The sequence below is a fragment of the Rhamphochromis longiceps genome, linkage group LG16 (assembly GCF_057381845.1).
Source record: "Rhamphochromis longiceps isolate RC_006_pf linkage group LG16, R_longiceps_female_GT1.1, whole genome shotgun sequence".
In the NCBI taxonomy this organism is placed as follows: Eukaryota; Metazoa; Chordata; class Actinopteri; order Cichliformes; family Cichlidae; genus Rhamphochromis; species Rhamphochromis longiceps.
In genome coordinates this window covers 12942923-12968341 of record NC_140572.1, presented here as the reverse complement: position 1 = coordinate 12968341, position 25419 = coordinate 12942923, and the positions used below count along the sequence as shown (strand labels likewise).

Sequence of the window (25419 nt, the reverse complement as noted above, 5' to 3'; positions counted from 1 at the left end):
AAAAAAAAACGGGAAAAGATGGCATGCCATACACACGTGCTGCCCACATTTGTGAGAGGGAGTTCAGATTTATGGGGCTCACAGAGGTTGCAAAGCCCTGTTTGGAAATAATGAGAGGAGAGCAAGGAGGGAAAAAAGCAGAGGCCTTAGGTGCGCTCCAGAAGCCACTGGAAGAGGGAGATGCAGTGAGGTTCTTTGCTGGCCTCAAGTGCCTCTTCTCTGGCCTCGGGCTGACTGTGGCTCACATCACAGTAGCGCAGCAGCATGTGCAGCAGCTCACCCACCTTCCACTTCCTCTCTCGAAGCCTCTGGACTACCGCTGGGAGCTGAAAGGACACATTGATTATACAGTCATCTCAAGGCATTTATCTTGTATTGAAAAGACTTCATAATATTAGAAAGAGCAAATGCTTGGCAATGTGAGGGAGGAAGAACTCCCTCTTTTTGTGGAGTGACAGGAAAAAGGAGAGATAGCGAGCAACAAACTGAACAAAACATAACTTACAGGAGAGAGTAAATAAAAGTTAATGAGATGCAATAGTGGCATAAAAACAGAGTGTGAAATGTGGGGATTGAAGGAGAATTGCTGAGCGCAGCATGGGAAGTCCCCAAGCAGCCCAAGCCTACTGCAGCACAACTAAGGGGGATGTTCAGGGTCACCTGAACCACAGTAAGCTGGGTTTGTAGAAAGGGACTCTGTCCTAAATTTAAACTGGAACCTGGTTTCATGGGAGGCCTGACAACTGAAGGCTCTGCCTTCCATTCTACAGGGTGGGCCATTTATATGGATGCACCGTATTAAAATGGGAATGGTTGGTGATATTAAAGTCCTGTTTGTGGCACATTAGTATATGTGAGGGGCAAACTCCTCAAGATGGGTGGTGACCATGGTGGCCATTTAGAAGTCGGCCATCTTGGATACAACTTTTGTTTTTTCAATAGGAAGAGGGCCATGTGACACATCAAACTTATTGGTACTGTCACAAGAAAAACAATGGTGTGCTTGGTTTCAACGTAACTTTATTCTTTCATGAGTTATTTACAAGTTTCTCTTTGTTCACAGCCATTGACATGTTGAAGAGGTTAACACGTGAGGAGCAGATCGAAATTGTGTTGATATCTGGTGAACGCAGTAACCGGGTCATTGCAGCAGATTTCAATGCAAGACACCCTACGAGACCACCCATCGCCCATGCTACAGTCAGCAAACTGCTTGCTAAGTTTCGTGAAACTGGTTCAGTGTTGGATTTGCCAAAATGTGGACGCAAGAAACCTGTTATTAATGAAGAAACATCAGTGGCTGTCCTAGCTTCATTCAGCAAGAGCCCACAGCGTAGCACTCGCCGCATGTCACTGGAGAGAGGCATTAGTCGAACATCCCTTCGGCGGATATTAGCTACTCACAAATGGCACCCTTACAAACTCCAGCTACTGCAGCATCTCAACGAGGATGACCCAGATCGGTGCACAGAATTTGCAGAATGGGCAAAAAAAAAAAAAAAAACTGGAACAGGACCCTCAGTTCACGCAGAAGATTTTGTTCAGTGATGAGGCAAACTTTTATGTGAATGGTGAAGTTAACAAACAAAAACACCACTATTGGTCTGACACTAACCCACATTGGATGGATCCCTCCAAGACTGTTGGCACAACAAAAGTGATGGTTTGGTATGGTATATGGGGTACGACAATAGTGGGTCCATTCTTCATCAATGGAAACCTCAAGGCCACTGGATATTTGAAATTGCTACATGATGATGTGTTTCCCTCTTTATGCACTGAAGCTGGCACGTTCCCTGAGTTTTTCCAGCAGGATGGAGCACCACCACATTATGGGTGCCAGGTCCGAGCATTTCTAGATGAACAGTTTCCTGGAAAGTGGATTGGTCGTCGCGGGCCAGTTGAATGGCCCCCAAGGTCTCCCGATCTGACCCCCTTAGACTTTTATCTTTGGGGTCATCTGAAGGCAATGGTCTATGGTGTGAAGATACGAGATGTGCAGCACCTGAAACTACGGATACTGGATGCCTGTGCTGCCATTTCTCCTGCGGTGTTGCTATCAGAGTGTGAAGAGTGGGAGAAGAGGGTTGCATTGACAATCCAACACAATGGGCAGCACATTGAACACATTTTATAAGTGGTCAGAAACTTGCAAATAACTCATGAAAGAATAAAGTTACGTTGAAACCAAGCACACCATTGTTTTTCTTGTGACATTACCAATAAGTTTGATGTGTCACATGGCCCTCTTCCTATTGAAAAAACAAAAGTTGTATCCAAGATGGCCGACTTCTAAATGGCCACCATGGTCACCACCCATCTTGAGGAGTTTGCCCCCTCACATATACTAATGTGCCACAAACAGGACTTTAATATCACCCCTAACCCTCACCAACCATTCCCATGTTATTACGGTGTACCCATATAAATGGCCCACCCTGTACTTTCAGAATCTTTAGGATTTCCTTACAAGCTGACTACTGAAGTAGTAGTGAAAGGGTGTTAGTTAATACTTCTTCCTGCCTGGGGAAAAAAGGAACTCAAAAATTCTCTGAATATAACCTAAGCAGAGAGCCGTGCTTCAAAAAACAAAATAAAACAATAATAATAATAATAATAATAATAATAATAATAATAATAATAATAGACAGTTAAATTAGAATTGTAAGGGTTTGAAATTAAACATGATGTAATGTAATCATGTTTACTAAAGTAAATGTAATGCCTAAACAGTCATTGTAACACACTCCTGAAACACGAAACTCTTGAATGCTTGTACCGTTCCCAAGTTGAAACACACTTAAGCCCCTTTTCCATTAGTATCTACTCGGATTGACTCTCCACGGCTCACCACGACTCGACTCAGATCGACTGGTTTTCCATTAAAATCGAGTACGATCAATCTGCTGCTCGATCTGTGGCTTTTTGTCAGACTTGTTTCTTTGTAGCGATTTATGTTCTCATGACCCATCGAGTGATGCCAATGACCAGGCCAATCGGTGGCATGCAGTCTGACGATGTCACATTTTAGTATGTGTTGCTTGGAACCCCGGCCGAGAAGGTACTATTTTATTACTTAGTACCAGGTACTATGACCTAATGGAAACCTGAAAACTGTGGCAAGTCAATCAGAGTAGTTACTAATAGAAAAGGGGCTCATTTTAATATGTGTAGGTCACATATCCATATACTGGCGTCATTAGACCAAAATCCATCAAATAAAGCAAAGAGAATCTCATCCCAGTAGCAGATGTTTTGCTGTATTATTATAATATTACAGTGTTAAATGTTTGAGATTGTGCTTTTGTTCAAACACAGGGTTTTTAAATAAGAAAAACAAAAAAAGCAAAAAGAGTAAAATTAGTATATGAACATTGCACATGGCCATATTTAAACATCAGGATCTGTATCACCCCACAATTTTACTGGCTGTGCAGGCTTTGGAAATTGTATAACAATATATACCATTAAGTTTTGTCAGGTAACAGCGATGACTATGACCTTTACTGAAATGCAGAAAACAGGAACAAACTGGTGAAATTACTGGTGATTTTTCCAAAAAAAATCTACAGCTCAATCGTCACAGTAGCTGGTGCTTCTCAGCTGTTTGTCTCCATAGCAAAGCACAGTATGGTGGGAACCAGCACAGAACTTTACAGGATTGTTGACCTTCAAAACAGACAATCACGGAAAGAATGACTTCTTTCACTGAAGCGACATGACGTGGTTTAAAAAGAGTTTTAGTGCTGACTAATGAAGACCACAGAGGGAACCTGTTTGTGAGGAATATAGCCACAATCACCTGCTGCAGTTCTCTGTCAGGACTTAGCTGAATCTGAGGGATGTCGGCCATGGAGGCTGCCAGCCACTGTAGCATGCTCCTGAGCTGGGGGTCGAGGGTGACGTGCTTAGGGCCACTCCCAGGATCTCTGACATCTGAGTTTGCTATGACAAGCACAGTCCTGGGAGTTTGCACTTGAGTCCTGTCCACACAGAGTGTCCCTGCAGCACAGAGAAAAAAGATTCACTCAGCCGTCAGCCACACCTTTTCAGTTTTCTAGCGCTCCTTCTTTAGAACACTATGTCCTGATCTGCTCAAACCCAGGTTTCCATAGCACAGCAAACACAATAAGGGGACCCCTTTAAGTGGAGGCAATTGTAGTCTGAGACATACAGAAGGCAGAGTGACTGACTGTGGATGGAGTGCATGCATGAGTATTAGTGTGGCTGAATGTGGGGGTGGTTAAATCCCCAGCAACAACACAGACAGACTAACACAGTCAGCTGGAATCCAACTGTGTCTCGGACAGCAAAGAGCAAGAGCACAAAAATTTTTTTTTTTTCCATTAGATGTCCCAAAAACTCCAAGTATTAACCTGTAGCACTGCCACAGTCTACTTAAAAACATTAAAGAAAGAAAGATGCTGCAGGCAATAAAACGTGCTTACCACTTGATTCCTCTTTGACCTCAGCCTCCTTGTCCTCTGTATTGTCACTGTTGGATGAGAAACGCCACACAGGTTAGTAAGAAGACAGAACAGGTCGGACACACAAGGATGCATGCAAAGATATAGAAATGGCAATAAGCACACTAAAGCTAATAGCCTTTGACAAAAGCAAAGCACACAAACACTGCAACCAAAGCAATTCTGATCAAAAGACGTCTTAGACACGGTGATGCCGTATATCTTTCCTGAATTCCTGTAAATTGACTTTTCTGATCAGGTGTCTTTTGTCAGTTAATGCGCAGTGATGAAGAGGAGATCTTGATCAGTGTGAAAGTTGATTTTTCCCTTCTGAAAAGCTACTTGATATCCATTCTGTCAATTGTGCAAATATTTGCTGTGTGACGTGCCAGCAGGTAAACAGTCATTTCACCACTTTATAAGTTAGGGGATAAAGACCCAGGCCTGTTGACACAGCCCACAGCTACAGACACTCAGGCTCTGCACGTTAGGATATAAGGATATCATTTTCTTTTCAGAAAGGAAAACCGTTTAAGGTGTTTCACTGTTTGAGACTGCAAAGGAGCGACGGCACTGAAAAAGTAGGGAGAGGAGGCGAACTAAGAAGGAGGGCGATAAAGCTATGCACTCAAAATATATATGGGCATCAATGGAGGTGCCTGAACAGTATAAACCTATAGGTGTGGAGTACTTCCTAGTTAGAAAATCTTTGTGTGTCTGTCTACTTGAGGTTTCACTCACACAATGCATGAATCAAACCTTTTTCCCTCCATTTTAACATCTCTTGAATTCTTTAAAAAGAACTAAACCACAAATGTGACTCTGAGAAATCTGCCACCTGTTGGTAGCCACAAAACTGCTATTTACTACGCTCCACATCAAGTAACTGTGGGTGTGAGCAACATATATAAAAATAGCTTATTATTAAAACAAAACTATAATGTTAATAAACTGAATTTAAAAAATACTTTTAGTAGTTATATTATTAACAAGTAACTGAATATTAATTAGATCACAAAGAAATTATTAACCAATAATCGTCTTGGGATTTATTACCACTAAAACAGTACGGAAACTTATTAAATATTTTATGAATGCTAGTCATTATATACTGACATTATATTCTGTTACTATAAACATTATTTCTAGACAGAAGAAATTACAATATATTATACATTTTACACCACTGTAAGCTGATGAAAACTACACTAACTAAAATCAAAGTAAAAGCACAATTGCTAATATAAGAACTAATACAAAATGCAAATCTGTAAGTCAACCTTGTGCTCTGCTTTAATCAGCAAGACACATCAATGTGGATTCAGAATAGCTTCAAGTTATCCTTTCTTCTTTTTTCTGACCTGTAACACCTTTGTTTAACTAAAGGTTTTGACATGTTTCATATTGGAAAATCTGTTGCACTTTTGATATAATCTTGGAAGCCATCAGCTTTAGTTGATGTTATGACTATCAAAATGCACAAACCTGTGAATATTTATTGCCAGCTCTGATCATGGACTAATAAGGGAATGACAAGATGCAGAGATACTCTGTTCTCAGAGGTCTCAAATATCAAACAGACCGGCTATGTTAATATATCCGGTCAAATAATATCTTATAAAAGGACAACTGAATGTGTTAGCTTTTTAGATTTTCAATACAGCCGTTCAGTGGTAGCACCTAGAGCTGAAATGATACTGGAATTTTCTAAAAGCACATTTTGAGTTGAAGCTGCTAAACAAGCTGAAAGAAAATCCATTCATCAGCCTGAGAAAGGAAGACTAAATAAATGGTTGGTAGTACTGTCAGTTGGGTAGTACATGGCAATACATCTTTGCATTTTTTTCCACACTGCATCAAATTGAAGTTGATTACGTCAATTAAGCATCATGTGGTGGAGGGCGGTTCCTTATTTATTAATTTTTTTTTGCTGGGAGTTTTAGAACCCTATTAGTTATGGTGCTTACTCTTTAAAATACCAGAATAGGGAGGATGGAGTAGGTCTAAGTTTATTAGATTGATCAGTATTGCTGAACTATGAAATATTTTGGGTGCATACTGTATTTTTGTGGGGTTTTTTTGTTGTTTTTTTTAACTTGAGTATGAACTTATACAAAATATTAAAAAAAAAAAACAGTTTTGTTGATTAAAAAACACTATAGGATTCATATTGGTATCGGCTGATATCCAAATTTATGATATTGGTATCAGACATAAAAAAGTGGTATCTCTAGTTGCAACAGCTGCAAGACTGATATATGCAGCCACCTCTAAACATCCACCATGTCTACTACCTGTTTAAGATTAGCTTTAGGTTTCCCTTTGTATGACATTTCCAACTATTTTACATATCCTTACAGTTTCATGAATCACTTGCATTCATGAAACGGCAAAACACAAAGTAAGACAGATTGCTACCTCAAAGTTTGGGGAGAGACCCCGCCCTAGTCTAAAAAGGTTGGGTATCTTCGGATTTTGTTCACAAGAAAAAAAAAGTATGTGGGGTGTGAGAGAAACAGGTAAACTGGCGCACCAGCCACAGAGCTTTTGATCTACATTTTAACTCTCACTTACAATCATGAGCTCTGGGTGGTCACTGAAAAAATAATGTTAGGAAAGAAGCAAGAAAAATGAGTTTAGGCTTGGCGAAAAGACTGGCTGAGGAGCTTGGACATCCAGAAGGAGCCCAGAGTACTCCCAATGCTTAAGGCAGGTGAGGTGTTTTGGGTATTTGATCAAGGTGCCTTGAGGCTTAACTTAGAGGTTTTCCAGGGACACCCAAGTAGGAGGAGACCACAGGGTATATCTAGAATTCACTAGCTTGGGTCTATCTCGGGATTTTCCAAAAGGAAACCTGCTCTGTGACTAGACTTTAGATAAGTGGGGGGGGGGGGGGGGGGAATGGATGCCCGGTCATAATGCATGCAAGAGACTTAATTTGAAAGTTAATATATTATAGTTTCTAAAACTATGAAATTAAATGAAAAATAACCCTCCACGTTGTTCTTCAGGGACTGGTTGGCTGTTCAGAGGTAATACAACATGGACAAAATAATAACACTACATATTTCCCACAAAGACAAAAAATTGCATGCAAGCAATGCAGAACCAACAAAACTTAAGCAACACATTGCATGCTAAGATTAGCATCAACAAGCATTTGCCATGTCAAGCCTATTAATGTTTAAAGCTCAAGTATGGTCATGTTAGGGGGCTGGTGGTTCCTAGTATGAGACAAAGTATAAATCAGAATATTGTAGAGTGGCAGTTTAAATCATTTTCATACGATGAAGAAAGATTTTCCACTGGTGGATCTATCACATACTTCAGTACTTTGTGGTGCTTTCATAGCAAATTCAGTTCATTCTTTGTCACATTCTAGGTAAACCCCCATGTCTTGTGTGCATTTCTTTTCCAAGGATAGCCATGCCAATCGGGTGCTGACCAACCTGTCAGAGGGGGAGAATGACAAGTGCTCTTCACACGCCTCCCCCTCCAGGCCCAGACTGCTCCAGCTACTGCTATTCCCATTACTGCTGGACACAGAAGGCAGGTAACACACCGCTGTAACACTGACACAGTAAGTGGCTAACACAGAGAGCTACCAAAATGCAACAAAAGATCAGGATGTAATAAGCAGTTTCATCACATTTGCTATAAGAGCTTACTGTCATGTATCGTCAACAAACAACACGGAGGTGGATGACCATTTCTGGTAATCCTTTAAATGTCAGGTGAGGTTGAAAAAACAGAGGAGGATTCTTCAAATGATGCAGGTTTTTTCCACTGTACACCTCCCTGAATCAGCTTTAATGTTGACTGGGCCCATTTGTTGCTAAAGTCCTGAAATGTGAGATCATTACATTTTTGTTCTCACATAATCTCGTTAATCATGTGGCTTCCAGCGGGACAACCAGCTGGCAACAGAAGCATAACAACATACACTCTCGCTATAATTAGTGAATGATTAGCCTTGCTGGCTGGAACCTGCATACTGTGGCATGCTATAGCCTAACTAAAAGGGAGAGATGTTTCTGATATCTAAAAATACCTCTATTAATCTGCATTACCTCAGCGGCAGGTGTGGTCTGAATGGCATACTGAGAGGTGATTCATCTAGTCAGTCAGCCTGATCTCTGTCTCGCTAAACTCATAAAGGAATTTTCCCCCCGTTATTTCATCTGCTGAGCGGAAATAGTAGCAGCAGGCCTTTGAAATGTCTTATGAATTACACATGGTGGACTTTGTTCCAGTAGAAACAGCACTTGAAGAGAGGTGAGCACTTAAAGACACACCTTTAGAAAATATTATGACACATTAACTTTGCCCTGATGGCCAAAATAACTTAATGCTAACACAATATGCTCTTTTAGCATGTTGGGAACAAACCCATTGTCAGGTTTGCTTCCATAGAGATATCAACCCCTGCCAGAACTGTCAACAGCCCATTTCCCAGAGACTTTATCAGACTCACTCACTTTTTTTTTCTTTTTTAAATTGACACACACAAACATAGGTCATGTCCATCCAAGACAAGAAGACCAAATCGGTCATGCCTACAACTACTTAGAACTTGGTAACATAGACAGTGATCTAAAATACTTATCCTTTAGCCTTCACATATAATGCAACATAAATCAGAGAAAACTTGCACTCTGGCAGTCAAGTTTAAATGATTTTGGAAAAACATACAATCTGCACTGTCTTTGGGAAACCTTACATCTACAATGAACTGCAGAAAACACTCCTAAATGGCTCCAACGGGAGCAAAAAACCCTCCAAAAAAACCCAAAAACATAAAGTGACACAGTATGATCAAAGTATAACCTCAGGCTTTAAATTCTGAACCCAAACCAATTAAGAACAATAGATTACATTCAATGTCTTCTGCTTGGACATTAACAGACTGTCCATTCTGAAACAACTAAATACAGAAACATATGATAGATAACCTGCTGAAAAAAAGGATACTACTTGCTGTGACAAAAGAAATGGTAGCAGCTGTCACAAAAACATGAAAAAACATTTTACTGCATACCCACATGTAGACTGATACTGCATACAAGACATGCAGTATCAGTCTGTACCAAGCAGAGCTGCAACGACTATAAAAATTATTTGACGTGGAATTTTATTGTTAACATTTTCATATGCTAATAAATGTGTTGTAACTGCAATACACTACAGGAAACTGTGGGGGCAGTATTGCCTATATCGTCTGCCAAGACTAGACAATACTGAAGAAGAATGTAGCACAAACAGCAAAACAGGAGGACTGAAGAAAATAGAAACTGAGATTTTAAACATTTTGAAAGCATTCCACAGAAAACAAAGTTCAATGCAGATTGTGCAAACCGGTGCTTTCCTTCCACGACAGCACTAAAACGCCGGCACCCTGGAGCAGTAAGGTCAGTTAGTGTTAGTGCGTCACAGTTGTTGCTCATTCCAGCCTTGTGTAGGCCCACAATCTTGTCCTTGACATCATTGGAAAGCTCTTTAGTCTTGGCCATGGTGCAGAGTTTGGAACATGAAAAATAAATAAGTATTTATGTTCATGTTTGTACAGCAAGGTTTATTTCAGCTTACCTGTCGGAAACTTCTCAGGATGATGCTTGCACCATTTCAGTTTTGTTAGCTAAACAGTGAAATGCAATAATAAACCATTAAAGAGCTCCACTGTCTACTAATTTTTGGGGTTTTTCTCTCCCATATTAATATTAGCATTTATTCTGAGTAGTAAACCTCTTCCATTTAACGTTAGGTAATTAAATGTGGGTTAAATCATATACAAAATAATTGGTATTGAACATTACACCATCTGAGAAATGATGTTTTCAGTGTATCGGCAACCAGCAACAATCAAAGTTCCTAGAATGTGCTGTGCGTCGCATTTTGTCGCACCTCGTTTACCTTCTATCAAAAAAGGGAATTTTTGACAAAGTCTGGAGACAGACCCTCAGCTTTGAAAAATGGGCTTAAAATGTTCCTTTTTAATGCTTACAGGATCAAGGAACCCTGAACCACCCCTTAGTTATGCTTCTATAGTATCAGACTACTGGGAGATTTCCCATAATACAGTAAGCAGTTTATAAAGCATAATTTGGTCTCTATGAAGTTCTTTTCTGTGTCTCTTTTCTTGATTGCTTCTGCTTGTGGTTCCGCTTATCCTTTACAGGGCCGCAGGGGGGCTGGAGCCTATCCAGCCTATCCTACAACATGCATCACACACAGAAAGACTCCAACCTGATGATGGAATTGAGCTTAGGACATTTTTGCTGTGAGGCAACTGTGCTAACCACTGTGCCACTGGCATATGTTAAAACAGGCACAAATGATCTATTAGTCTGGGATCTGGTGGTGATCATGAGGGTTATTGGGAGCTGCAGAGACTTCTGTGTCATTACACATTCAAGGTATAACAACACACAAAGACAGTTACTGGTAATGTCACCTCAAGGAGCACAAACTGGGTGATTTCAACCATAAAGTCAAAATCTGCATGTCTGCTTTCCAACTAAGCTAATCATGAAACCCACGACACACAGCTATGATCACTTTGTTCTCAGACTTGTTGTGGTTGCTATAGTTGCTAACCCAACCACCAGCTGGTTCTTATGTGACATTAGAGTTCCTATTGTGGGTGTGAATGCAAAACAGGGAAAAAAAAACAACCAAACCTTTAATTCTCAAGGGGAGTGCCCCCGTATGTAGTTTATTTACTCTCAAGGATTCTTCAGATGTTTTAGTGAAAGTGCCTTAGGTAGGTTTTTTATTGCCACAAACAAAAGTTTGAAGCTAAAAATCATCCATAGGAAAAAATCTTTATATGTTAGTATAACATATATATATACATATATACACATTTATGGAGTGTAACTAGTAGCTAGCCACTCCATAAATCACAATCTGATTCTTTCTTTCAAATTCTGGTTAAAAAGCTGTGCATAAATAAGTGTATAATAAGGAATGCACTACAAATGTTCTCAGACCCCATTCTAACGTATATTTTAAAGCACCAAGTTGGACTGTGCTCTAGAGGTGATAGATATAAAGTTAGGTGTGTTTACCTGTCGCTGAGGTGGAGGAAGCTGCTGTTATCATCTGGGTGCTCATCTTCAAAGCTCAGGTTAGACCAGCTTCCCAGGCTGTCATCTCCAACACTCAGCTGCTGGGATACAGTGGACTCAGTGGTTTCCCTACCCGAAGCACTAAATACAAAGAAACCAAAGGAGAGAGAAAGAAAAAAAAAAAGCCTCACTAACAATGCAAATAGTCACATGTCAGTGCAGTAAAACTGGGAAAATAAAACATTAAAATGTTTGTCAAAAGAAGTGAAACAAAGCTGATTATAGGTTACAACACATGTTTATGGCCTGGCCATTGATTAAACGTATGCATGGAATGAATTTCGGGGCAAACAGACACTCTTCCTGATGTGAACTGGGAAGTGTGTACCTGGTAAGGGCAGCCTGGCATATGTTGGACAGGGCTGATGTCATGATCTCAGCAGTGAGGCTCTCGGCGTAGCTGGTGCCATCATGGCCGATCCCGCTGTCAGCATTAAGGCTGGTGTTGCTCAGCTCGCGCTTTGCTGTATCCATTGCCATGGACACCATCTCCTCTGCAAATGCCACCCTGTGGTCCAGGTCGATGTGGATTTTTGGAATCTCCAGACTAGAGAGCACTCTTGCTTGACAGTCTCCTCCCCTTTTCCTCCTCTGCAGCACAGGTTGGTAGTGGTGCCTGCTGTGCTTGCTGCAGTATGGACACTCCTGGACTTGACAGCAACAACATGGCCTCTCCCCCATTACCCGGACCAGAACTGGGCCCTCAGACAACCTCTGTGTGTGAGTGTGTCTGTCATGGTCTTGGTGCTCCCGTGATGAATGGCCAACTGAAGCCACGCTTATCTTCAGCGTGTCATCCACTATTTTCCTGGCATAATGCTCAATGACTTGCATCACCTTGCTACTGTAACCTTGATCGTAGAGACTCCCTGTGCTGTGGTAGTGCTTGCTCTTACCCTCCTTGGATAACACAGGGCAGGAGAAGGAGTTCCTGATGAGATTCTCTGCCATGTCTTCCAGTTTGGATTTTTTATAAAGACAGGAGTCAGTGAAAGACTTTGGCAGCCGTACAGAGGAGAGATGGAGCTTGCGTGTGACATCACAGGTGATATTATATGCTAAAGATTCAGCAAAGTGGACTAGATCCATGTACTCCCTCTTACTCTGCTCTTCAGAGTCCCTGCAACAACACTGGGTGTTTCTATCCATCTCTGTTCGATCCTTGGCTGATGACGTTTTACTACTACAAGACGATTTCCATTCATCTGGCAGAGACTTCGAGGAACGAAGACGTGCACTAGAGGATCTCTGCTTTATTTTACGACTGGCGTGAGCCAAGCCAAGTTTTATAGAACGATAAGCCAAACGGCTTGCATACTGGTCCAGGACTAACTCCCTACTCCCCCCTTCCTTTTTCAGCACCCTAATGAGGTAGCTGGCATACTCATCTGTCACGCTCTCACAGCTGGGATACTCAGAGGATAGACCAGAGCTGGAGCTAGACACAGTGCTCGAAGCAGAGGTGGAAGACTGGGAGACCGAGGCAATCAGGTCATTGGACCACTGCTCAGCCAGCCTTCCTAACCTCCAGTCTCTGCTCTGATCTGTACCGGGTTGAGAGTGATGTCTGTGGTGGTAATGCAAACATTCGGAGCTAGATCTGTCCCAGCTTCTTCTTCTGAGAGCTCTGTGATACGGGCACTGCTGTCCAGAGCTCACCATCCTCTTCACATCACTAATTACCTCTCCCGCCACTTCTCCTGCATACACCCACAATGAGTTGAGGGTCTGCTCTGAAAACTGAGCCACACTGTCTCTCCTCTTCTCACTGCCCTGGTTCATCTCTCCCTGCTCCTCTTCCGCCCCTCCTAGGGTGTCCATCTCTGTTGCCATCGAGACTATGTGGCACGCCAACCGCTCAGCATAGTGGAGAGCTTCCTTGTTGGACATTACACGAGCGCACATCGGGCTGGGTGTGTGTCGGCCGCCCCCTCTCTCTGAACATGTGTTAATGACTCCAACACCGCCTTCTTCTGCCGGTTCTTCCTCCTCTTCTTCCTCATTTCCATCAGCCTCCTCAGAGAGAGATCTCATCAGTTTGAGCATAAACTCTGCCTTGTCTGCATCTGGGATGGTGTCTTTTGGTCCCGGGCCCAGCTCAGGCTGATAGTGAGGGGTTGGAGGTGGTGTTGCAGGGGAAAATTCTTTAGCCAGCTTGCTTTTCAGCTTTTTGGAGAACTGCTTTATCTGTCTCTCCTTGGACACCTCACTGGGCTGCTGGGGGGTGGACGGAGGAGTACCAGGAGTCGCAGCAGACTTCTGTCCAGAGTTTGGAGCTGAATCATCCACAGTAGCGGATATCCTCCTTTGTCCACCCGTCTCATTACCCGGCACTTCCAAAGTATTCATCATCACAGGATGTGTTTCAGACACACCCCTGGTCCTGGGGCCTCGCTCACATCGGTAACTCCCCTGGTTTAGAGTGCCTGTCTGAAAGGAAATGGGAGGATTATTTTCTTGTCCCATAGGGCCACCTAGCCTAACATGCCCAGAATCTGTATAGTCATATCTAAAACTTTCCCTGACAACTCCTTGCTTTGAAGGGGAATCCAGAGCATCGTAAGAGTCCCTGCGGCTCCTGATTGTCTTTGTGAGGAAGTCAGCACAGTCGCCCAAACCCTTCTTCATTTTAGAGGCAGTTATTAGCTCACAAGCCTCAGTTACTATCATATCCACCATGTTGCCAGAGAAGTTTTGGAATGAAGACTGTTTTTGGGAGGGCTCTCCTGCTGGTAGAGAGGTCTGAGTTCCATGACTGTAAAGGGCCGTTAGTGGAGACGTGGCATTGTCAGAGGATGACACAGTTGATCTTTTGGGGCTGGTCGGTGGGGTATGTGACAAGCTAGACCTCTGCTGAGTGGTCTCCTCGGAATCCTGGAGGTTGGAGAGGGCGTGCCCTGCTTGGGGCACAGGAATACAGCTGGCCATTCCTGATACAGTGAACAGGGCTTTCTTCACAGTACAAGAAGCATCCTCCGCTGGGACCGCTACACTTAAAACCTGCTGGTTAGCAAAGGTGCTGCAGGTATGAGTGCAGGTGTTATCTGCACTGACATAACAGATGTTGTCCACAGACACACTTATAGCTGCTTGGCTTGTGAAGGCAACATCTGCCTGAGAGAGCTCTATGAAGGCCTCCTGGATGACAGACTCAGAAAGGTCTGAAGCATAGGAGGACACCACCACCACCTCCTCTTCTTCCTCTTGCCCATGGCCAAAAGACCAATCACTTGGGGTGAGAGGCGTTGAGGGGTGGGAGAACTGACATACTTCCATTATACCTTCAAAAACAAGCTCTTCAGCCAGATCAGCAGCAAAACGTGATACAGTGCTGTGGAAAATCTGCTTCTTCACAGTCAGGAACTCTTTGAGCGCTGCGGACACGGCCTCTCCAACCAGGAAAGTGGCCAGCCCGTTGATTGCCCGCTCCTTCAGTACATATGCACGTCGCATGCCAATCTCATGGAAGGCCATTTGAAATACTGAGGAGGTAAGTCGAGCAGCTAGGTGGCACAAGGTGGTGGTGCAGGAGGACACCCCTTTTTGGAGGTCTCGCAAAGCGCTGCCCAAGCTCATTTCCACAAGGTCACTGGCAAACCTCTGAATACCATCTTTCAGAGACTGGGATTTCTTCTGCAGCTTGGCCACCGTCACAGTCTCCTGTATTTCTGAGAGTTTCATCAGGTATCCTGAAGGGTTCTTAAATTCCTTGTGGCAGACACAGGAGAGATTCTTGTTGTCACTGATGTCGACAGCAGACTGGTAGCCACAGACAGATCCGAGAATTTCTTTGGACAGACTGCTAGCAAAGTCTGAGTAGGTCTTATACAAAGAACAGAGATCCTGAGGTTTGCGTAGCTCAGAGTCATCTTGTCCATCTGCCTCTGTATTCCAGAAGTATTCCAGTGGCCCGCTGGAGTCCACCAGGGGACTGAAGGCAGAGGAGCTCAAAGGACTGAAGAGGGGACCACCGTTCTCCTCAGAGGGAGTCTGTACAGGCCGAGGGGAATCCGGCACCTCAGAGGGAATTGAGTAAGGAGAGCCTGGTTTCAGGGGCGTGGGTTTTTTCACATTGGCTGGGAGAGTGGGCTGATCAAAGCGGTGAGGATTCATTCCCTTGGTTGAGCAGCCCCTAGAAACATATTTTAAAGATGATGTACTTATGCCAGATTCATCAGCCTCTTTCTGTGCTGCTGGGACACTAATCGCATCCAGAGGCAGAGTAAGAGTACAGCTCTCAGAGTTGAGCTCATCCAGATCATCAAACTGGTCAAAGCTATCAAAAAACTCACTAACTTCGGAATCTGAGTCTTCAACTCGCTCTCTGGGCCCCCCTGGCACTTGAGGAATGTCCAGTTTGGCCAGCAGGCTCTTCTGGTAGCCCACTTCATCCAGGAAAATGATAGGGCTGGGGCTGGAACAGTCTGACTCTTCTGATTCACTGACATGAATCAAAGGTGAGGGGAGACGAGCTCCAGGACTGCAGTAAGTCCACTGGGATTCCACACCCGATGACCTCTGCACTGTGACAGATACGTCAGGACCAGATCTGTGTTTGGCTGAATACTTCTTCGAAGACGAGCTTATGATAACGCGGGAGCCTGATAATTCCTTTTTTCTCTTGTGGGCTGGGACTGTCTGTGAAGCCACATCACGCCTTTTAAAATGACTAAATGGAGCTGCAGCTGTGGAGATGGACATGAAGGAGAAAGAGGAGAAAAGTGGTTAGATGCAACAATTGCAAAGAGGGGATTATAAGATGATTTTCCACAGTGCTCATGGCACTGTGGAAAAATAACAGACAAGTAAAACTAGTAAATAGCTAATTAGTGCCATCTAGCAGTGAACTGAAACCATTTACATTCTAGAGACGTTTTAATTAAAGTTTGCACAGATTATGACAGCATAGTGCTGCGGATGGAAAAAATACATATTACATTATTCTTGTAAGATTCTAATTGTTTCACATTAAATCACAATATTAATAATTCTATGTAAGTCTTCCCATAGGGCTAGATGTGTTGAGAATGTAGAAAAAATGATAACTATGACCTTGAGCACAATTTGGCTGAAGACCTATTAAGTAATCACTGTCTATATGTTTGATTAATTTCCGACCAATGCTGAATGAGAGGCAGGGTACGCCCTGGACAGGTCACCACTCTGTCGCAGGACTAATCCGGAGAGAAAGACAACCTTCCACACTTACATTCACACCTCTGGCTGATTTGAACCCTACATTTCAAAACAATATGCAAAATAACAAATAATCTACTCTTAGGCTGTATTATCAAAAATGAAATATCTGCCACGGGACTAGAGTTTTTAAACAGACTGTGTTTTACATTTTGCTGTATAATGTCACTTTTTTCCTCCAAAGTTTGAGGGCAAAAATCTTCAAGTATTTTCAGATTTGAGTATTTTCAAGTATTCAACTGTCCTGCCAGTCTCAGTCTGTGTGTGTGTGCGCGCGCGGACGTGTGTGTGTGTGTGTGTCAGGCCTGCTAATCTCTGCCTGCTGCGAAAGTCCTTCTCAGAGGAGAGCCGACCACAGAAGCAGAAATACTTGCAAAAGAGCTTTTATTCCCCCTCAAAAACCAAACAAGGTTCCAAAAAGCAGACACGGGTCCTTGTTTGGTCACACTTTTTTGGGGGGGCATCTTTGCTCTCTTCTCTCCTCTTCCCCGTACTAAGCGCAACTATGGAGTTTTTTACCAGTTGGTGCTACTTGGAAAATATAGGAATGTCTATATTATACATGAAATTACAAGTGGTATACCACAAAGCATTATGAGAGCATTAAAATAAAAAGAAATCCTTTTCTGCACATGACTCAAAAACCAGAGGCCACTAAATGCCAATAAGCATTGGCTGCTAAACCTACAGGTATTGTCTGCTGTGTCGTCCTCCTCCAGATGTTCTAGAGCTGTGACAAAGTCATCCTCGATTGATGAGACCGACTGGTTGGTGTCGTCTTCGTCTGGCTGGTTGGGGTCAGCTGCGCCCCTCTGAAGAGCCTGAAGCTCCAGCGTATAGCGGAGACCTGCCATGTAGCACCCCAGCAGGCCCACCAAAGTTGGAACACTGGCTTGAGGGTAAACGTTGGTGCTGGAACTATTCCTCAGAACACACACTGTCTTTAACCAATACTGGAGGAAGAGGAAAATGGCATGAGAAAGGGGAATAAGGGGGAAATGAGAATTGCTGACAGCATGGTTTGGCTGGTGATTTTTCAGCTCATTTGAAGAAAATCATTTTTACCCAGCAAGCAGACAGACAGTCAAAGCAATCACTTTTGTAAATTAAATTCACATGGGCATTTTTTTTTTTTTATCTCACAGGAGGAGGGAGATGGCTGGAAGTATATTGTTATGTCTGTGTCCTGATTGCAAATTGATGCATATGCAGAACGCAAAAATCCTTTAGTGCTAGCCCACTCTTTAATTCACAAAGCTGGGGCGAGAGAGCCACAGAATGAGCTGCAGGGTCTGTGTGAACCCAAACATGGCACACAGGAACAGGAAAGTGGCGGCTGCAAAAGCAACTTCTCTGTCAGCCTATCCCACACCTGTGTTTCTTTGGAAGCGTGAGAGAGACTCATACATCTGCTTACATAGCCCTCATGTGGGAAAACTTTTAATCAACAACTGCTAGAACTGGATTAGCGGTTGTTAAAAATACATCTTCTTAAAATTAAACATTTACTGTGTTTGGACATGTTTCAAGTATCATTAACCCTACACATACAGGGCTCTAGACTAACTTTTTGACATGGGCGCACCGGTACGCCTAACTTTAAAAATTTAGGCGTACCGGCACAAAAGTTAGGCGCACTCAAATTTTTCAACCGCATCGCTTAACACCGCAGTTTTACATGTGCACTTTCTTTGGGGGGGAAGTCCATACAGACAATATTAATTTCTAAATTATTAACTAACAAACTTGTGCTTAAAGTGCTTTGTCAATATTGTAGAAAATGTTAAAAACTTAATCATCATCTTGGCCTCCTCTGACGACCTGTTTGCTGCTGTCTGCTGCTGAAAGGCCATGGGGAGAGGGGACACTTGGGCAGTGCATTTACTGCAGCATATAATGTGTTTTCTGGATACACTGTGCTTTTTCAGCATTCAAATATTGATGGCACTGTGTCAGAGCACTGGCTATGAATTTCAGACAGATCAGGCCTTAACTTAACAAAAAAGTTATCAATAGTTCTTTTCATCTTTTCTTATTACCCACAGCTACAGTACATCCACTTCTCTCAGGCCTAGGCTGCTCACTAGGGCTGAGTATCATCACTGATTTCTATAATCCATTCAATTCCGGTTCTCAAAGTCCTGATTTGATTCAATTTAGCCTCAGACAGTCAGAAATATTATAATTCTGATCATTTATCAGTACTGATACACATGAGACTTCATCAGAATTGTGAAAATCACAGCAGATGCCTTTGTGTGAAAGTAACTGAGAATAAAACACAGGAAAACATGAAGGAGATTTTCCTGGTCTGGCTTTTTATAGCAGATAACCTTAAAAATATTCTGCAATTTTGCATAATTTTAAGAAATTTAAATTTCTTCAGTATTGAACAGCAGAAATTAGGCTTTCTTGTCCGAGGTCATTTAAGTGAAAAAAGAAAAAGCGCTGTAAACAACGCTAGACTGGTGGGTAATAAGCGAATGAATAATGCAGAAAACAGATTTGAGACGGGAAACTGTTCCTGAAGTACAGAGAGAGAGAGAGCTGTGCAGGAAGTGTGATTTTTATCGTGGTGGAAGCAAAACAGCAAAAGTCAGAGGGAATTCATGACGACATTGATCAAATGTGAAGCGCAGTTTGCTGCTTCTTTTGCTGCAGGCTCGGTGAATTTTGGTTGGAGAGAGGCAAAACCTGCAGCTCAGAATCAGCGCAAAAAGACGTAAACACAGCGCGGACCCGAAGAATCGCTAAGCTCCGACAGCGTGTAGTGTTCAGGCCGTCGGGTGAGAAAGCCGAGAAAGACGAAGCTGATTCTGATGTGTTGGGTCCGCTCCGTGTTTAGGTCTTTGTGTGGAATCCGTTAATGAATTGATATCGCTTTATTCAAGCTACTCACCTCTCTCTTCCACCTGCACTTTCAACTGGACCACGGCCAATCAGAGAGGTCCCGCCCCTGACTATCTCTGATTGGTTTAGTCCACGATAGGGGCATAATGTGTGTCTGTTGTTGACCACACGGAGAGTTACAGAGATTTTTTTTTTTGTTACCGGAACAGTTGGTCGCACCTGTACGACCAAATATTTATTTTTAGTCGCACCACTGAAAAATTTGGTCGCATTTGCGACCAAATTGGTCGCACTCTAGAGCCCTGACATATAAATTCAGATCCCAACACATCCCGAGGACAGCAAAAGGAATGCAGCTAAGCTGGGGTCTGAATAAGCATAGTGAAGCATTGCAGTACTCTTTTAGTCAATACATTTTTAAAGACCAGAATGAGAGGCTAAAACAAAAATTTTATGCATTTAAAAAGATACAACACCAGAATGTTAAACAAGAGAAAGTGTCTGTCGTCAGTTTAGAGAGCTCCTTTTCCAATCGACTGTACTTACTAGGATAGGCAGTAAGTGCTGTACACTTACCCACTCTTATTTCCTGCTATTCTCTCCAATCACTTGTGCTTTGTTTGACATGCTGACAAAACAAATTAATTTAACACAAAAACGGTCGTTTACATACCTGAGGTCCGGCATCCTTGTGCTCTGGCAGCCTGCGAGAGTCTTTGAGCAGCAGGACTTCATCGTTCTTAATGCTGTGGACGTGGAGGGACCTGAGAAGCTCACACAGCCCCCCTGACAGAGAAGACAGAGCCTGGTGGACAAGAACACTCAGAATCACCCCAGTTTGAAGGCCAAAGTGGTAACTAAAAGACCAGGATAGAACTCAGAGATTTAGTTTTTGAGTTTTGTGTCCTCTACCATCAAAGTATGACCTACTGTCCATAACTAACATGTTGTACCTGCTGGGTGACATCTTCTCCTTCACTTACATCAGGCAGACACACAAAGTGAATCTGAAAAAGCACAGCTGATGGTCAATATTGATGTGTCATGTGTTTAAACATGGCTGAGCTTCACTGGTGCGTTTGTGTGACATACCTCTGTCAGCCTGGTGGCGTCTCTTGCTGGCAGCTCTAAACCAATGCCACAGAGCTCCTTTTTATTCCTGAAGAGGCTCTTCACATTCTGCGCCCCACTGTCTCGCACAGTCTGCAAACAGACATGCAGCTTTTTTTTTGTTTGTTTGTTTTAAATAGAAGTACACACTGGCCTACAGCCTCAGTGAGTATACTTTTATTCATCTCTGCACCGTGCACCGAGGAATGCAAAAAAAGAACTTGACTGTGTGCATCTGCCTTCTCGTACACGCGCAGATCCTAAGCAATCCCATTATTTTAAAATGCCTGATAAGGTTCTACAGGACTGTGCATTTTCAAATGAAAATTAATTAACTGCATTAGAAACTACAATGAAAATCAAGCGGGGATAAGAGAGGAAATTAAATATCTTTGCAACAAAATTCTTTTAAAAAGCGCAACATATAGTTACTGAGTTTTGTACTGAAATCCAGTGGAGTCTACATAGCATTGTTGTTTGTATTTATACTTGTGTCTTCATTCCTCAACCATCACACCGACTTGAAGCTAAGAAAAAGTGAACACTTACCAAGCAGGCATCTTACTGGCAGTGATCTCCAAGGCCAGGAGGCAAAACTTTTACTAGTAACATTAAAGCAGTTCATTTATTCATTACTTAATAGACTACTAAGCAGCTGAATCTTTAAGTATATCATGTAATTTCTTAGTAGATGTATATATTAATAATCTTAATCCTCAGCATACTTAAAAAACAAAACTTTAAATACATTTTAGTGGAATAAATACTGTGCCATGCTGACTCCTCCCAGCTGTCATAGAACAAGAGGCAGGGTATGCTCTGGAGAGGTCGGCAGACTGTTGGGGGGCCAAAACTTACGCGGCTGACAACTGTTCACACTTACAATCACACACAGGAATCATCAATTAGTCTTTGAACTGTGAAAGAGAGTTGCAATGTTTGAAAGGTCATAGCCTTCATCAAACTCCTTTAATGTGCAACTAATTCTTGACTGCAAGAAAAACAACTTGATAGCGGCAAGTCAGCTGGTTTGGTTCACAGGTGAACTCAGCACTGTGAAACTCCCAGTGGGCCAGTGGCTGGCCCACCAACTTGTTCACCATACCTTTCTGCTAGTCCTTAGCCACTGGGCAATTCAATAGGTGGAGCCCTGAGTGTACTGCACATGTGTGCAAAATTAAATGCAAATACATCCTGACAGACAGACCTCTTTCCGCACTGAGGATCTGGACCTGATTGGGACTCCTCGAATACGGGCACAGGCATCCATAGTGACAGCTAGCTGTACGTGGCTGGTTGGCCGGCTGGCCTTTCACCTGTAAGGAGTAAGAAAAGTGGATAAAAAATATGTTAAAGTGTGAAGTTCAACGTCTTTAACGACTTCTATTGTCACTTTGAATACCACAGCTAAGTCTTTTTCTATTTTAATCTACAATCCTCTGCAAGTAAAAGAGAGCAGCTCAGTGTGATCTCTCTGGTGCGCTTACATTCCACTCCACTTTCCCACCCCCCTGACCACAGCAACAATCACATGACAAAGCAATGACAGTCTCAGTGTTATTAGCAAGAAGCTATGTCCCTATCTAGTGTTGCACATAAATACAGATGCCAAAATAAGAAGCATGATGCAACAAAGTCAGTGGGCTGTGAAGATGATAGTTCCACTAACATGAATCAAGTGCCTCAAAGCAGGACTTACCTAGACTTACCCTGCTTGTGAAGCTAAGCTATTGTATTGTACTGGCAATGCTTCTTTTCTTTCTCTTTGCTATTCTTTAAACAGCCAGGCCTGCATCAAAGATCAAACAGCAAGGCAAAAGAACAGAGGGGTGTATGCGCTTAGAGCAGGACGACCACATTTGGTAAGCAGCATGAGAGCGCGAGTGATGGAAGCAAAATATTTACAGTGTACAAGAAGGAAAAGTTTCCCAAGAAATCCAAGCCTCTCCTTTGAGGTACGGGCCAAAGTGGCTAGTTGAGTCTAGACGCAGGCAGGCGGTCCTACTGATCAGCCCATCCTGCATCCTGAGAACCAGAGGGTAGAGTGCATGCCACAGGCTTCCTCTGGTGATCCAGGACCTCCTAGCTTCGCAGCTACTGCTGCCTAAAAATCAACTATGCAGCACACCCCACTTCACTCACAACAAAAGCAGCCACAGTGATGTATATTATGGCGGTGACTAATTTGCATAAGTAGATTGTTAATCTGTTTATGTTTCATGTTTAGCTCACAGACTTGTCATTCAGTGGTACAGTTTGTGAGAATCGACTCAGGAGGCCTACATCACCACCTTATGCAACCAGCGTGGTCACATAATGCGAAATGGATTCAGCATTAGTCATGTTACAGGAAAAACTACAATTAAGGGTAACTAAGTTTAGGCTTACACAAATCCTCCAGGGCTGATTCATAAAAGTCAATTATCAATGTTTGGACAAAACAAAAAACAAAAATTATGAAGCTAAGTCAAGCCAGCGAGAGGATTGTCTGGTGGGGGGAGCTGATGATCTAAAATGGGTGGCAGGGGGGGAAAAAAAAAACCCCCAAAAAAACAAAGCCAACCTGTGGAGGGCTATGTAGGGATCTGGTTGTGGGCCAAATTCTGAGGGTGAGTGTGGGTGGCCGGAAGGGTGGATAAACAGAGACAGGGAGAGAAGAAAACTCACAGCTCACTGTGAGATCTGACACCAGCTTCTACTGAGGCACAGGTACCACTATGGTTAGAGATAAACTGACTTTTTGTTCTCCAATATCTGTCATTATTGCAAAAAGACAATCACGTGGAGGCCAGTACATTTCAGACATGGCAGCTGCAGAACAAATATGTGCAACTCTGACCACAGAAGGACAAAACAGGTGTGTGTGTGTGTGTGGGGGGGGGTATTTATCCCACTCTTAGCAGGAAGAGAAATTAAGGTTTATATACTGCAATGGGAGGGCAGCAAATTTAATTTATTCACAATGAGCTACTTTTTGATTGGTAGACAAAACAGGTCAAAGTATTAAGCCTTAATGTTGCACAGCTTTAGGCTCATCATTACCTCAATAACCTACTCGTCTTTTGCTCACAGTGTAGTTAAACATACTTCATTTCATCTAAATGAAATGCAGTTGTTTTTTAATGTTGTTCTGAGGAATGTTGCACTTGTGCTTTTTATGTGGTGCAAAACACAAATACATTGATATAAAGAGAAGAAAAAGGTAGGACGAAAACAACTATTTAATTACAGCCCTACTGTACAGCTAATCATATGACAATGCAGTTTATATAAACATTAACTCAATAATTCTCACAACTTTCACTAATTATTTTAGTTTCGATGTTGGTTTTAGGTCAGGACTCGACTTTTTAAAAACATTTCGGAACAGCACAATGCAAATGTTCAGTTCCAGTGGCCTTCCTTTAATAGCCACCACTGTGATGTTCCGAAATAACACGTGCAAATGTGTTATTTTATAGACAAAATAACACATTTGCCATTTTCTATGTAAAATTTCTTTTCAACAAAATGATAACTTGATCTGCATGTTAACTGCTATTCGAACCATTTACATGTAAACATTTCGCATAACATGACTTGTTGGCATTGACAACTCCCCCTGAACACTGCATGCTTGTCGTCTTTATGGATGAATAAATGCCTGTAAACACTGCTAGATTTTTAATAGACGTAAAAAAGCATTGGGGTGCTTTGGAGGAAGAAAGCTGGCTAATTTACAGTTCGCGGGGCTGGTACCCCCCGCAGCAGCAGGCCGCAGAAGAGCCACACACCGTGGATGCTGAGGCTGATTCACGACTACTCAGGCTCTGTGAAATCATGGCCAGAACACACAAACGCCTAACCAGCTAGCTAGCAAAGGCACATTATACATAGACATACAGAGTACACAACAAACCTTGGGCACACTTAAAAAGACTGTCGACCACAGCAAAATAAACCTCTTTGTTAGTTGACAGGCTGTCAATCACTATGTTAGCAGCAGAACCAGGCCGCGGTCCGCTCGGTCTGTTGTCACCTTAACGTCGCCAGCTAGCACCTAGCCACCAAGCTAATGACAGCGCTACGACACATCCAGATAAACCGGCAGCAGTTTGTGGTCATTTTTCGTTTAGCATATACGTCGCAATTGCTATTAGTAAGTCATTTTTACCTCTTCGCTCAGTGTCGGACTCCAGCAGCGCTGACGGTAGCCGCTGTGTTTGATGCGCGATTCGTAAACGATTCACCCGTTTGGAACTCTTCCGACCACAAAATGAAAACGTGAACTTTCAAGTCACACTGAGCACAGCAGTGTTTAGGACCTCTGTGATTAAATACCATAACTATGTCAATTCTTCCCAATCGCCAAAACACAGCCCAAAAGTCACCGGGAGGAGTTCAGGCAAATTACAGATTAATTTAGACAGCTCCTAAACCTGACTCGAAATCCCCATCTACTGCGTGCTGCCGTTCTTCCCATGAAAACAAGAATGAGGCATAATCAATCGCACACCGAAAAAAAATATATAAGTGTCGCACTGCCGCTGAAGACAGAACAATGAAAACACAGGCGCGCACACACACACATACACTGAGTATTATTTAAAAACAACAACAATAACAATAAAATGCATCATCATAGCAAACCGATTTTGACATATACCTGGCATAGATATATATTGCCTTCT

The 25419-nt window shown here is 42.7% G+C and overlaps 1 protein-coding gene across 5 annotated transcripts; it reads right to left on the bottom strand.

Moving 5' to 3' along the window:
• Positions 1-95: 95 nt before the first annotated feature.
• On the bottom strand, positions 96-25204 carry akap11 (A kinase (PRKA) anchor protein 11). Of its 5 annotated transcripts, none has more exons than XM_085383659.1 (12): positions 24903-25204; positions 21957-22065; positions 20732-20842; positions 20593-20646; positions 20313-20444; positions 17478-17742; positions 11922-16278; positions 11534-11674; positions 7916-8002; positions 4449-4495; positions 3803-4002; positions 96-326 (listed from the first exon to the last, which is right to left on the bottom strand). In XM_085383659.1, the coding sequence occupies exons 2-12, from the start codon at positions 22017-22019 to the stop codon at positions 147-149; spliced, it is 5637 nt and encodes a 1878-aa protein (XP_085239785.1). In that variant the 5' UTR covers positions 22020-22065; positions 24903-25204; the 3' UTR covers positions 96-146. The 5 variants fall into 5 exon arrangements, with proteins under 5 accessions (XP_085239785.1, XP_085239787.1, XP_085239786.1 ...); XM_085383661.1 differs by having other exon boundaries at positions 7916-7999; positions 24903-25203; XM_085383660.1 differs by lacking the exon at positions 24903-25204 and adding an exon at positions 24648-24885.
• Positions 25205-25419: the final 215 nt, after the last annotated feature.